Below are 15,189 nucleotides of genomic sequence, written 5' to 3' on the forward strand. Positions count from 1 at the left end.
ACGAACAACCTGTGAAGGGTTAATTTATTAATCATGGTTATATTGAATAGACATAATATATCTACAGTGAGAAGAGTTCAACTATGGGCTTTAGTGGAGTGACCCATTAATTAACGAATGGGAGTTAGATCGGTCTAATGAGTTTAGTGGATCGTTGGAGCCAATGATCTGTAGGTCCACGAGGTCCCCCTACTAACTCGAAAATGGATTAACTCTAGAGTAGCGTGATAAGTTAATTTGAAACGTTCAAATTAGAATCAAACGAATTTAGAGAATAAATATTTAAATATGATTTAAATATTTAAAGATGGATTTATATAAAATTAATTTAATATTGGATATTAAATTAATTAGAATTATTTAAATTGTTTAAATAATTATTTATTAATTTTATTAAAAAATTAATTTGTGAAATTAATTTGTAAAATTAATAAATCTTGATTTTAGAATCAAATATGATTTTACAATCAAATTTTGGATTTTGGAAATAGAAAATTACACAAATGGAAAATTAGAATTTTTCAACTCCATCTTCAAGTAGCTCACACTAAACCCATTATCTTCAAGCTTCAATTACTCCCAGCATGAGCTGCATCTCATGCAGTCATTCTCTTTGCATGATAATTCGCAAAATATTGAAGAGATTGGAGTGATTTTGAGGCAATGCAACCGATAGAATTTTAGCTAAAATTTGGTTGAAGAAGGAGTTCTTCATTGGGTTGTTGATGTGAGCATTCTCCAAGTTCCCTTGACTCCAGCTTATTTTGAGTCCCACAACTCAATCTAGAGCACCAGGAGAATAATAGGAAAGATTTTGTGGTAGTCTGCACAAAGATTTGGAGAGATTTGCAGCTGAAAATCGAGATTTCAAGAGTTCTTCAAAAATATGTTTTGAAACCCATTAAATTATGTTATAACATGCTTTCGTTTTTACCAAAATTAATGAATTAGAGTGCTTATTGATTATTGTCGCTTCTGCTGCGTGTTGATACAATTCAGCACCCATCTGATCCATATACTTATAGACCTTTTAGGTTATATACTTAACTTGATCCTCTTTTATGTCTCTACATAAAGTTAAAGTATTCATAATATAGCCATGAGTTCGTTTATTAGATTTTATAACATAGTACAATTTATACTTTTATTGAAAAATAAAATATGTTTCATATATTATGAACTTCGAGTTTTAGGATATTCCCAACAATAAGTTCGTCTCATGAAATAATTTCACGGGACAAAAGACAGAAATGAAAGAAAAATTGCAAAAACCACCCCTGAATTATGGAAATGGTTACAATTACTCTCTTATAGTCAACTGGTCAATAGTCGAAGTTGAAAGTCCTTCCAATGATGACTTCATCATTGGCATCAAGACACCATCAGGTTGAACTCGAGACAAGGGACAAGGCAGAAATGCCAAACAACTCATCTGGTGTTAGCTCTAAACAAAAGCTATTATTCCTAGCTTAATTCGGACTCGTTAGTGGATTTTACGTGTTTCTATCCCTATTTTGTAGGTACCGATCAATCAAGAGGTAGAATTAATCAATTGGTGAAGAACGATGTTAATTTGAAGCCATTTGAAGTTAATTTGAGCATCTGGGCTTCAAAGGAATCAAAATGACCAAAATGCCCCTGCCGGAGCGTCACAACACTCATAATTGGCCTAAGCTTGACGCTTGTGCAACGCTTGAAGGTAGTAGCTTGGAGTGCAGAGGAGAGTTGCAACGCTAGTCCAAGCGTCACGACGCTCCGGAGTTGAATCATCATCAGCGTTCCAACACATCTCAACGCTTGAAGGCAAAAGCATCAGCGTTGCAATGCTTATTTAGAGTGTTGCGACAAATGATGGACATGGAGTGGAGTGCACACGCAAGTGAGTGTTGAAATTCTTGCTTGATGCTTCGCTCTTGCCGCATCAGCGTTATAGCACTGCGTTGATATCTATATATACCTCTTCTCGGCCCTAGGTCAAAACATGCCAAATTTAGGAGGCCAAATTGATGGAGCCCGAAGTTAGACTTCAATCTTCTTCTATTCCCTTCAATTTTCAGTATCATTAGGTTAGTTTTTATTTTATTTTTGGATTATGAACGTGTACTGGAATGTATCCCATCGGTTTGTCTATGAATCGATGAGGTAAACTTTTGTTTAGTTCTTGGATCAAGCGTTCTTTGTATTTTGATGAGTTTTCTGTCCAATTCTGTGCTTTAATTAAGAATTATGTCTTTTTCTTGAATCTTGTTTAATTTAGACTTGTTTTATGTGTTGGATTGACGCCCCTATCATGATCGCATGTCTTCGCTAGTTAAATTCAAGCTCGCACGCATCCTTGTAATCGTCCATGCTTTGAATTTACCCTTGTTGCACAGATTAGATGAGCATGCTTAGATTTATAGGTTGGTCTTGAATCTTTGTGTTGCACATTTAATCCAAATTTCAAGAATAAATTGATTATTTGAACACGGTTGTCCTGACACTTAATCAACATAGTTGAATCCTGAATCTTAATGCATGTGTTTCTAGTTTTTTTATGGTCGTTGAGGACCCAATTGCATCTAGAAGCAAGTAGGTTAGAGGCACGATCTTTCCAGCCTTAATTACAAATTAGGACGCTCGATTGGTTCAGATTAATTAATTTTCAACCTTTGTAAAGATTAGTTAATTCGCATCGATTGGGTAGCTATGCATGCATAATTCGAATATATGATATGTTGTCTAACTAGAAATCATTGTTTTCAACCAACATATCATATATTCGAATTATGCATGCATAGCTACCCAATCGATGCGAATTAACTAATCTCTATAAAGGCCGAAAATTAATTAATCTGAACCAATCGAGCGTCCTAATTCGTAATTAAGGCTGGAAAGATCATGCCTCAACTAACCTACATGCTTTTAGATACAATTGGGTCCTCAGCGGCCATAAAGAACTAGAAAAACATGCATTAAGATCCAGGATTCAATTATGTTGATTAAGTGTCAGCCGTGTTCAAATAATCAATTTATTCTTGAAATCCGGATTAGATTCAAGACCAGCCTGTAAATCTAAGCATGCTCATCTAATCTGTGCTACAAGGGTAAATTCAAAGTATGAACGATTACAAGGATGCATGCAAGCTTGAATTTAACTAGCGAAGACATGCGATCATGATAGGGGCATCAATCCAACACATAGAAGCAAGTCTAAATTAAATAAGATTCAAGAAAAAAACATAATTCTGAATTAAAGCACAAAATTGGACAGAAAACTCATCAAAATACAAAGAACGCTTGATCCAAGAACTAAACGAAAGATTACCTCATCGATTCATAGACAAACCGACGTGATACGTTCTAGTACACATTCATAATCCGAAAATAAAATAAAAACTAACCTAATGATACTAAAAATTGAAGGGAATAAAAGAAGATTGAAGTCTAACTTCATCCATCAATTTAGCCTCTTAAATTTGGCATATTTTGACCTAGGGCCAAGAAGAGGTATAAATAGATATCAATGCAGCATTGCAATGCTTGGAATAGCATTGCAACACTGATGCGGCGAGAGGGAAGCGTCCGGCAAGAAGTCCAATGCTTATTGGACAAAATGAGACCTAAATTATTGGTAATTAAAATTCTCAATTCTAGAATTGAATTGTTACAAATTTAAACATAAATGGATAAATTATTACCAAAAACTCGAACTAAATAATTTTTTTTTTACCCTATTGAAACATGAAATATATTTGAATCCCTAATTTTCACCTTTCAAATTTCCGATTGCCTACTAAACATACTCGTCAGGGATGTTCTAATGGTCGTGTTGAACATGAATAATTTAGACATACATATATGATATATATCATACAAAAAGAATATATCCACTCGAAGAGGAGATTGAAAGTTCTAGTCCCCGTTGATCATTAGTGATTGAAAAGGAACCCTCTTGATCTCAACAAACGTTGAGAATTCCTTGCTTATTGGCTGTTTCCATGGCTCCCCATCCATTTGCAGATATGCCTTCTTCCGCTTCCCACCTCTAATTTCAATTCTAATGGCTGCTGCCTGTAAATAAACAAGCAACACAGTTCAAAAACATGAATCATGTTGGGGTATAAAACTGAGCAGTGATTATCCGAAAACGCGAACCACCTGGGCGATATGTTTGGCTGAGATTATATCTACCATAACAAATGATGTATGCCATCCTTGTTTTAGACCAAAAATCTCCAGAAGACCATCATCAGCATGTGCTTCCACGAAACCTCTCTAGTACCACATGAATATTTAAGTCCATCTATAGCATAAAGAAGAGAAAACAGCAATGCCAACCAAAAAAAACACAGTAACAGAACTTCATTGTGGGTACCTTCTCCAAGTACTCTGGCTTAAGCTTACCCCATGGGTTTCTTCCACTTGCATAGTTATGTAAGTTTAAAGCAACAATAGACCTAACACTATTAGCCCAAGCAGCAAAACCATATTAATTGATGTCCTCAAAAAGAATAAACAAGTTTCATAATTAGTACATTAGAGCAGTTCTACCTGGAAGGAACTGGAACCTTTTCCCATTCTGCACAATTGATCTTTTTGATATGTATTCTAAGGATGTTCTTAAGACCACTACAACCAGAAAAGTTTTCTGTGGTTAGAAACTGGAAATATATGCATTCTACCGGTACTAGGTTTTCGAAAAGTATAAACTATCACCTCAAATTTGGATCGTTTGAGCAGGATGTGAAGAACCATCCTTGAGTGCAACTATAACTTGAGTAAATTAACTGTCAAAAATGAAAAAAAGCATGTGTAAGCTTATAAACAACCATTAATCAATAAAGAAAGCATATTTTTGTTTAACGGAAAAATATAATAGAAAGCATAGTTCAACCTTATTTGTAACTGGACCTTGAGCCAGGTAAGGCCTTTTGTTGCGCAAATGGTGGAAGCCGTAAGCAACTTGAGCATCCATGCCTGCATTATGCATTAGTAGAATTAGTTAATTAACACCTGCTAATGATTTTGCAGAGAACCAAATACAGAAGAGAAACAGAATGATGACTAGTTAATCTAATTCTCCATGGGATAAGTTCAAGACACAATCAACTTTGCTTATGCAATTGCAACATCTAATCACTTCCCTAAACATGCATTTTAAAGTGTTTAACTACCGGTGAGTTCAGCTTACCTATGCTGAAGTAATTATAAAATACTCCTTCATAGCAAGCCAGTTTTGTGGGTAAATCTTCTTTGCCATCCAGTTTCTGCAGCCATGGGACAATATTTCCATTCACAAACTGAGAAACCAAAATCCAACATTGTCCTTTTTGTGTGGATTGTGCATTATTTTGCAGACTAGCTATAAAGTTGGAACTAGTGTATTATAATTGAAAGAGTACATAATTACATGCACAGCTTCATTCATATCACTTTCTTCTGTAAGCTTCAAAGAATGTGGTGGTTCCACTTTTTCTCCAGCAGGCATCGACAGTGAAACATGCCAACTGCGTCGAGAAAGAATCAAGTTTGAAACAACTCCAAAAACATCTTCAAGGTTCATGAAAAAAATTTGAATTCCCACCTATCCAAAGAACCAACTTGACCAGTGGTAGCCCTGTGGAGAGACCTTTTAACGGCAGATTTCCAAGCAAAAGGAAAAGAACCTCCCTGATAAAGGGGAAAAAAACGATGATCCATATCTCTTAATTCGATGCCTTCCTATAAAATTAGTTGAAAATACAAAAACTCACCCAACCAAAACTCCTGGAAAGATCATTGCCAGTACCAAGAGGAATAATCCCAACAGGAAGAACAGGGTTACGATCTTGTTTGTAAAGTTCTGCAATACATCCCAGTACCCAACCGACAGTACCATCACCTCCTGCAACCTGCTCCACCAGTTCAAATTTTCTTCATCTATCTTCGAATATGAAACAGTTCCATTGGATAACAAATATGTAAAAGCAACAGAAACAAGTTTTTTATTTGGGGTTAGTGAAAATATCAAAATACCATGATCCTTATCTTTTGACGTGTTTGTTTAGCACAAGCATCACCATGATCAGCCAAGATTTCCAGGCAACGCAGTCCATACTGCACAAATTCACGAGGGTTCACCTCCAAAAGATCAAACACCTACAACACGAACTCTGAAGTAAATCCTCACTCAATTACACATAAAAAGCATCAGAAACCAAATTCAAACTCAATTAAATAACACCCACAAAAGATAAATTATCAAAAAAAATTACTTCCCAAAGCTCAAAGGTGAAAATAAATTTAATATTAAATCATCGTTAATTCAAAGACATACAGACGTACAGGACACACATGAAAAGACGAAAAAGAATGGGAATCCCGAGATAATTTTTTTCACAGAATAGAAAGTGGACCTGTTCATCGCTGATTAATTCCTGGAGGCGCAGCTTGAGCTTCTGACCATGGTGGCCGCCGCTACGTGGGTTAATGAAGATCACCAACGGGGCCTCTGGAGGTGAGGGGACGACATTTTGCGGTGGAGTAGTGGCAGAGGCTCCGGCAATGGGGTCTTTCAAGCGGATAGAATCACGCAAGGCGAAGCGGAGATAGTGGGGCATCATAACCTTTGCATTGAGCTCCTGTTTGTCGATTCGAATCCCCGAGAGGCCGCAGCCTTTGAGTGAGTCGATTAAAGAGGAGCGAGCTGCCACCGTAACTTGGTCGCCGGCACCGACGCCGGGTCCGGCTCTGGAGTGATCCATTTTAGGAAGTTTGGGAAGCGGGAGAGTGTTAATGGGTGACGTAAAGCTCAGGTAAGGAATAAAAGCGGGAGGTTGGAGGGTTGTGAGTTGAGAGTAGTAAACGCGGTGGCGTCGGTGATGGGGACTTTAGTTTGGCCTCACAGGCACTGCGCTGGCGGATGTCAGAGGAACTCATCTTTATGTGTAACGTCAACAAAATATCCTTACTTTGACAAAATTCCAAAACATTCAACTCCATTAATCCACGTTTTAGATAATCATAAATATTCTTTTCAATTTTCTATTTTTAAAGTTTTTTTTTTCTTTTTGACTAAAGGTATATACCGGATTGGCATATTATCTTTAAATTTGAGTCTATGTTTTGATTCTGTCGTTGAAGTTTCAAATCTTTCATTTTACTCTTAAATTTCAACTACTTTTTTTTTTCTGTTAAAAAGATAATAAAAATGTGATGTAGGAGTGAATTACAAAATAGTGATACATGTGGTTAAGTTGCAGTTCAAGTATTTCTATGAATTTTGTGTAGGTTTCAATTATTTGTTTCCAAATGTTTAGTTTTAACTATTATTTTTGAAAGGTTTTAATCTTAATGGTTCGGGGAAAAAAAAAAAAAGCATACCACATTGCTTTAAAATGTGAAAATAGGTACTTAGTATTAAGAAAATTGTTATATTTGCAGGTATATAATGTAGTTGCTAGTTCATACATTTGCAATTAATTGAACCTGTGGTTTGTCATCTATGCAAGTGGCCAAGAAGTTATAAGAATTTGACATATCGTTTAATTAGCACAGCAGATTAAGCTAACATGTTGACAATTGGTAAAATCATAAATGAAGGTCTTTAATGCCTCAACCACTCCCGACGCATACCAAGAACAAAGATAAGCATAGAATAGTGGGTGTTATATTTATATAGAATAAAAAAAACACTTTTCTTTTATTGTTTTTCAAAATGTTAGTTTTTTATTTTATTTTAATCTCTAAATTTTAAAATAAATTTTATTTGTATAGAGATATAGACATACAACATTCAAGTTTGTTTCACGTTTTTTTTACATTTTGCCTAAAGTAGCTATTTCTAGACATACTCCTTTTCCACAGTTTTTTCACTTAAAAGAATGTGGGTATTTTCTTTTTCACTCTGTTTTTTTTTTCATTTTATATATAATTTTATTTTAAATATAGTTGATTAATGAACATAAATTTAACAAAATTAATATAAATATTTTTTTAAATAAATCAATAACAATCTATTTAAATTTTTTTTACAATTGAAAATTTCTCAAATGAATGTAATTACTTATATCAATAAATTAATAATTAAATATCAATATCTTAAATATATTTAATTAATAAGCTAGGTAGTTAAATTAAGTTAGTACAAAAATTCATAATGATTACTTAGTGTTTTTTATAATCAAATTGATTAAAATTAATTTTAATTTGAGCATTATTATGAACATATGGTTGTTACTTTAAAACATTTTTCTAATATTTCTTTTTAACTTTGATTAGTAACATCATATTTTTTTTTCTCTTTTTCTTTCATTAAATTTTGTAATAATATTTATTAAAAATTTATTTATTTATTTATTTATTTAATTAAAACTAATTGACACAAAAATTATAATTAATAATAATGAATTCTACTTAAATAAAACTAAATAATTAATTGTAATAAAATAATCATGTCCTCATTTAATTCATTTTTATTGATAAAAAAAATATACTACGTCAATATAATTAAGAATATTTATTTAAAAATACTAATTAATTAATTTTAATGTTAGCTTCAAATAAAAGAAATAATTTTAGAATTAGTTATTTTAACTTAATATACGTATTTTAATTAATTATCCAATTAGAATGACTCTTTCATTATTAATTAATTAATCTATTAAAATTATATGAGATTACCAAAATTAGTTTCATTAAATAAATACAAATATAATTATTATCTCCAAATTTTGATAACATTTTCATGCACAACCAAACACATCAATCTTTGTATTTTCAAAAATCTTATTCCCATACATGTTATTTCCTGACAGCGTGTTGTTCCCACAAATATTTTATTTTCAGAAATCTTATTCTCATGCATGTTATTCCCTTTATTTTTCAGAAATTATTCCCAAACATGTTGTTCCTAGATAGCATAGTATACCTGGACATTCTTGTTTCCTATGCGTCCTTAAAACCTTAAACACCAAACGATAGATTTAAATTTTGTTTCAATTTAGTTATTAGATTTTAAGGTTTATACTTTTAACCTCAAATTTTTACTAAATATTCACTTTTCGCTTTTAAATAGGGGTGTTCATGGGTTGAATTGCGTTGAAAGACTTTTTAGACCCAACCCCATTGTTCGGATTGTAAATTTTTTCAAACCAGATAACCTTTATTAAAAAATGAACCCAACCCAATCCAACCATGAAATATTTGGGTTTGGTTGGTTCGGGTTATTCGGGTTATTTATTTAAAATTTTGTTATAAAAAGAAAAAAAACGTAAATATGTAAAAATCTAATTTAATTATTTTCATATATTGAATTAAGATTAACTACTCAACTTCAATTTATATAGTGCAATTTTTTTTAAAAGTGCAAAGAAACTATTTTTAAGAGTTGTTGAAGAATAAATTATTAAAAACAATATTAAAATTAAATTAAATTAAAATCAATATATGTATAAATAATTGTTTTATAAGTAAAAAATATATATGTTATAAAATTAATGATAAATTCGGGTTGGTTCGGATTGGTTTGGGTTATATTAGGTGAACTCATAAACCAATCCAACTCATAAAATTTTCATTTATTTAAACCCAACCCAAATGAGTTGATAACCCAACCTAACCACGGGTTGGGTTGATTGGTTTTTTCGAGTCATTGAGTTTTTTGAACACCCATACTTTTAATGTTAATGTATATTAATTAATTTAAAAGAACTAAAAGAATTATAATTAATTAAATTTTGCTATTTTTCATCTTTAATAAAACTAAATTTAAATTTTTACTTCACAATTATTTTAAATTAATCAATAGACATTAAAACCAAAGATTGAAAGTTAGTATTTTATGAAAAATCAAAGTTTAAAATGTAAATTTTGAAATATAAGAATCAAATTAAAACAAAACTCAAATCTCGAAAACTCGAAATTAAAGTTGTAACACTTTGAAATCTTATGAACTAAATTAAAATCAAACTTAAAATATAAAGATTAAAAGGGTAACATTATAAAATCTAAGGATGTTATTAAATCCAAAACCTTAAGAACCAAAAAAAGTATTCTTCCCAGAATACATATACAGATATGATTACATGATACGGATACGATCAGATATGACGATTTGTCAATTTCTAAAAAATTAAGATATGAATACGTCTAAAGATACGTCATTTTTTTTATATTTTTTCTAATATATATATTTCTAAAAAATGAGGATTATGATACGTTGATGATACATTTTTTTCTTTAAAAAAGCATAGGATATAAATAAATTTAACATATAAGTTAATAACATTAGCACAAAATAGAATACAAACACTGAAATATAATATAAAAAAAAACATCTGAGATGTTGAAGTAAAATAGTTAATAAAATATAATAGAAAAGTGACTCATATTGCAAAGAAGAAAAAGATTAGAGAGAGAAATATGAAAATAAATGAACTCATTGTTGAAAACATCCAAATGATTTATATTTTAATGGATTTTGTGGAAACTCAAATGTGAAGATGGAGATTAGATAATTAAGATTTGATCCATTATTTATTTAGTTTTTCTTTTAGTTTTGGACTCGAGTAGTAAATTTTTTAAATAAGTTGTCTAACTTTAGATTGGGAAAGATTAGATGAGTTACTTGTCTTTTTTCTTTAAAAAAAAAAGCACATAGAAATAAATACATCAAATCACATGTCAGATACGTATCTGAAAAGTATATACGTCAAATCGCGTGTCAAGACGCTTTCAGAGGTGAAAGGCTATGGTGAGATACCGTCTGTGATCCCTGGATCTCTAATTGAGAAACCATATCCAAGCTCCGTGACTAGTCTGCACTCTTTAGACTTTTCAAAACTTAGCAAACTGAAACATCTGAGTAGCTAAAGGAAGGGAAATCAACCGAGACCCCATTAGTAGCTACGAGCGAGAGCGAATTAGGGGTTTGAAGAAGAACAAACACGAACGTATCTGAAAAGTATCTAAAAGTATCGATATCCGATACATGTTTGATACTGATTCTTTACTTCACATGAAATATCTGTGCTTCATAGCTTCCCAACTGTGTTCAATTGATTAACTAAACTAATGAAAAGAATAACAAATAACAACTTATTTAATTCACTTAATAACGGTAGCCCATACATACCGGTGAAACTCCATATGAAATATTATCTCAAGTGGCATTAATTTAAACAAACGATTGAAAAGTTGTTTTTTCAATTACAAAAAGAAAAAACTCAGAAAAACCCAAGCAAAGATTTTTTTTATATTAAAAATAAAAACCAACAAAATCCAAACAAAACCTGCGTCATTTTAGCCTGATAGTGACCTGGTCACTTGTGTGCTTACACTTACTTCTGGAGTAAAGAGGTCACAGCATATGTATGCTTTTCTTCTTGTAAGATTGTGGTAATAAAAGTCAAGCATTCACTCATCAGCAAACAACTGCACCTTTTCGACCAAAACTATTTCAATAACCATCAAACAACTCATAATTTATCCAGCATTCTTTCAAGAGAAAGATGAGTAAAAAATGTTAAAAGATCAAGCTCTATTCAAGGCAGTATAAATTCAAGGGAGAGTTCCCAACATAGGGGATCCTTTTAACTGTAGTGGTGCAAGGTTAGTAATAAGACTAGTTACCCTGATTTGCCTATTCAGAAGAATTTGCTTTGCGTTAATTGCTTCTTGTTCTTGAGCTAGGTGATGCAAGTTCCACTTTGCCCACAACCACGTTCCCATGGCAACCAATTGTGTACGACACGTCTAATCCATCTACAAGTAGGTGATAGATAATGTTCTCAGAAGAACTTTGAGAACCACTCGAAACTTTGTCATCTAGGTGACCCTCTGAATCTGAACTGCCATCGAAACATTCATGTCCAGTTGTTGGTTTAACATGGGAGTCATGAGGTTGATTACGTTGAGACACCGATCGAATATCCCATGAAAGCACTTCCTTCACAAAGTTTCTAAACTCATCTTCCGACGCATAAAGCGATTTCTTTTCCTGAAACAAGAAAAACATGATACGTGAGAAGTTTATGTTGCACTAGACCTCTGTAACGTGGAGTTTCATAAAAATGGTAATCAGGCTACAAAGCAGCTCTCTCTCTCTCTCTCTCTCTCTCTTTTGAAACCAAAGAAACCAGACTCTTGATTTTACATTAGACCTTTCCAATACCAAATATTTAAGAAAAACTTCGGCTGGCTAGATAAAATATTGTCGTGTACTGTTTTTTACTTTCTCCTGTGCAAAACAATCAGTTAATATTTCTGGCATATTGTCGAGGCACACAAGTTGAGCCAAACACTCGTAGATGTCTATGTTGTAATAATAATAATAATAACAACAACAATGATTAGTTAGTTATTATTGAAATAGAAGAAAAGAAGACGACACAAGGAGTTTACGTGGAAAACCCTAATTCAGGGAAGAAAAACCATGATAGAAAAAGGACTTATTATTTAATGTCATACCTACAATAGACCCAACCTCAGATATAAATAGAATGAGGTGAAACTCTAATTTAGCAAATATAGCATAAATTACAAAAATGCCCTTAGGGTTAATTCAACGTATTTCAACACTCCCCCTCAAGTTGGGGCATAGATATCGGCAAGACCCAACTTGCTTAATACAAGCTTCAAACGTCTGTCTTGATAACCCTTTCGAAAAACATCTGCAATTTGTTGGACTGAAGGTACATAGGGAATACAAATAGCTCTGCGGTCTAACTTTTCTTTAATAAAGTGCCTGTCAATTTCCACATGTTTGGTTCTATCATGTTGCACGGGATTATTCGCAATACTGATGGCAGCCTTATTATCACAATATAGCTTCATGGGCCCCGAACTACTCTCGTGAAGATCAGATAAAACTTTCTGCAACCAGATTTCTTCACACACTCCCAGATTCATAGCTCTATACTCTGCCTCAACACTACTTCTGGCCACTACACCCTGTTTTTTACTCCGCCAAGTTACCAAATTTCCCCATACAAAGGTAAGTACCCTGAGGTTGACCTTCTATCAATCACAGATGCGGCCCAATCTGAGTCAGTATATGCCTCGATGCTCCGTGTGTCATGTTTCCTGAACACCAAGCCCTTCCCAGGGGTGGACTTTAGATATCTCAAAATTCGAGTCACAACTTCCACGTGCTCCTCATATGGACTCTGCATGAACTGACTTACTACACTCACAGCATAGGAGATGTCGGGCCTAGTATGAGACAAGTAAATCAGTTTTCCTACTAAGCGTTGATACCTCTCCTTATTCACAGGAACTCCTTCCAAAATACTTTTCAGTTTGCTATTGACCTCAATAGGAGTGTCAATAGGTATGCGCTCAATCTAAGTCAGTATATGCCTCGATGCTCCGTGTGTCATGTCTGTCTCTTATACACATCTAGATGTGTATAAGAGACAGGTCCTATTCCCTGAGGTTGACCTTCTATCAATCACAGATCCGGCTCAATCTGAGTCAGTATATGCCTCGATGCTCCGTGTGTCATGTTTCCTAAACACCAAGCCCTTCCTAGGGGTGGACTTTAGATATCTCAAAATTCGAGTCACAGCTTCCATGTGCTCCTCATATGGACTCTGCATGAACTGACTTACTACACTCACAGCATAGGAGATGTCGGGCCTAGTATGAGACAAGTAAATCAGTTTTCCTACTAAGCGTTGATACCTCTCCTTATTCACAGGAACTCCTTCCAAAATACTTTTCAGTTTGCTATTGACCTCAATAGGAGTGTCAATAGGTTTGCATCCAGTCATTCCTATTTCCTTTAACAAGTCCAGAGTGTACTTCCGCTGAGATACAGATATTCCTGCTTTTGATCTTGCCATTTCCATCCCTAGAAAATACCTGAAACTACCAAGATCCTTGATTTCAAATTCACTTGTCATCCTTTGTTTTAGCTTAGCAATTTCTGCCGTGTCATCCCCCTGATAGGATGATGTCATCAACATACACTACCAACACAACAATCTTTCCTAAGGGTGATTTTTTGGTAAACAATGTATGATCAGAATGCCCCTAAACAAACTCTTGGGACTTAACAAACACGGTGAACCTGTCAAACCATGCCCTAAGGGACTGCTTCAACCCATATAAAGACTTCCTGAGTTTGCAAACATGATTCCCAAACTTAGCTTCGAAACCTGGAGGTGAACTCATATAAACTTCCTCTTCCAACTCACCATTTAAGAATGCATTCTTTACATCTAGTTGATGTAGGGGCCAATCTTTATTTACGACGATAGACAGAAGAACACGAATCGTGTTTAACTTAGCCACTGGGGAAAAAGTTTCTGAATAATCAATCTCATACATCTGAGTGAACCCTTTAGCAATTAACCTAGCTTTATACCTCTCGAGTGTTCCGTCAGACTTATACTTCACTGTGAACACCCATTTGCAACCAACTGTTTTGTGACCTCTAGGGAGAGCTACTTAACTCCCAAGTCTTATTTGCCTCAAGAGCTCTCATTTCCTTCATTACTGCTGCTTTCCACTCGGGAACTTCCATGGCCGCATGTACACTGGTAAGTATTGCTAGAGCATCCAACTGAGTAGTAAAAGCCTTAAAACCAGGAGATAAGTTACTATAGGTCAAAAAACTATGCAAAGGGTATTTTATACATGACCTGGTTCCCTTTCTCAGAGCAATTGGCATATCCAGAGTGGTATCATAGTTGTCAGTTTTCGTCTGTCCCTCTTCAGTATCAGACTTTTGAGACAATTCTGCATCTTCTTGAGGATCTTTCAGCACCTCATTACCTCCTGAAGTTTCAACCTTCTCTGAGCTCATTTCATCATTTTCTATGTTCCCAGACTTTTCTTCAAGACTCTCCTCTGAAACAACGGGATCTTGAACATGAGCTAGTTCCGATGTTTGGACACTTTCCGATGGAACACCAGAGGTTTCCTGAATTTCCTTTATGAGATTCTTCCTATAGTATGTTATCCAGGTCACTTGTCTAGTAGGAAGAACCGACACGGGAACAACAGGAGCAGAATAGGTTCAAGACTAGGTAGACTAGGAACAATAGGAGCAGAGTTAGGTTCAAGACTAGGTCGACTAGGTCCAGGAACATTGGGGCTAGGCTCAAGTTCAGAAATATTAGGACTAGGCTCAAGATTGAGGCTAATGGGTACGGAGTACGTGGAACTGTTAGTCTCTTCATTTGTGGTCTCCCCCTGAAGATGACTAACGGGAAAGAACGGTTT

The 15,189-nt window shown here is 34.1% G+C and overlaps 3 protein-coding genes across 4 annotated transcripts in view; all 3 read right to left on the reverse strand.

Moving 5' to 3' along the window:
* Nucleotides 1-3,561: 3,561 nt before the first annotated feature.
* LOC120070595 (diacylglycerol kinase 7-like) lies at nucleotides 3,562-6,885 on the reverse strand. 2 transcript variants are annotated; one of them, XM_039022405.1, is made up of 12 exons: nucleotides 6,378-6,885; nucleotides 5,998-6,078; nucleotides 5,736-5,873; nucleotides 5,567-5,652; nucleotides 5,393-5,489; nucleotides 5,174-5,249; nucleotides 4,877-4,959; nucleotides 4,699-4,769; nucleotides 4,534-4,611; nucleotides 4,358-4,445; nucleotides 4,141-4,257; nucleotides 3,562-4,053 (listed from the first exon to the last, which is right to left on the reverse strand). In XM_039022405.1, the coding sequence occupies exons 1-12, from the start codon at nucleotides 6,723-6,725 to the stop codon at nucleotides 3,895-3,897; spliced, it is 1,422 nt and encodes a 473-aa protein (XP_038878333.1). In that variant the 5' UTR covers nucleotides 6,726-6,885; the 3' UTR covers nucleotides 3,562-3,894. The 2 variants fall into 2 exon arrangements, with proteins under 2 accessions (XP_038878333.1, XP_038878332.1); XM_039022404.1 differs by having other exon boundaries at nucleotides 5,998-6,120; nucleotides 6,378-6,883.
* Nucleotides 6,886-11,401: 4,516 nt separating this feature from the next.
* Nucleotides 11,402-15,189, reverse strand: part of LOC120071422 (tRNA (adenine(37)-N6)-methyltransferase) — a 9,436-nt gene continuing 5,648 nt past the window's right edge. The window contains exon 9 of the mRNA XM_039023698.1: nucleotides 11,402-11,959. Coding sequence (XP_038879626.1) covers nucleotides 11,627-11,959 — 333 coding nt within the window. The 3' untranslated portion in view covers nucleotides 11,402-11,626. The remainder of the gene's footprint in view (nucleotides 11,960-15,189) is intronic.
* LOC120071423 (uncharacterized mitochondrial protein AtMg00810-like) lies at nucleotides 12,470-13,958 on the reverse strand. The gene is made up of 2 exons (XM_039023700.1): nucleotides 13,698-13,958; nucleotides 12,470-13,271 (listed from the first exon to the last, which is right to left on the reverse strand). Exons 1-2 carry the CDS (start codon nucleotides 13,926-13,928, stop codon nucleotides 12,933-12,935), a joined length of 570 nt encoding a protein of 189 aa, XP_038879628.1. The 5' UTR covers nucleotides 13,929-13,958; the 3' UTR covers nucleotides 12,470-12,932.

This window comes from Benincasa hispida, chromosome 2, assembly GCF_009727055.1.
Source record: "Benincasa hispida cultivar B227 chromosome 2, ASM972705v1, whole genome shotgun sequence".
NCBI classification, from domain to species: domain Eukaryota; kingdom Viridiplantae; phylum Streptophyta; class Magnoliopsida; order Cucurbitales; family Cucurbitaceae; genus Benincasa; species Benincasa hispida.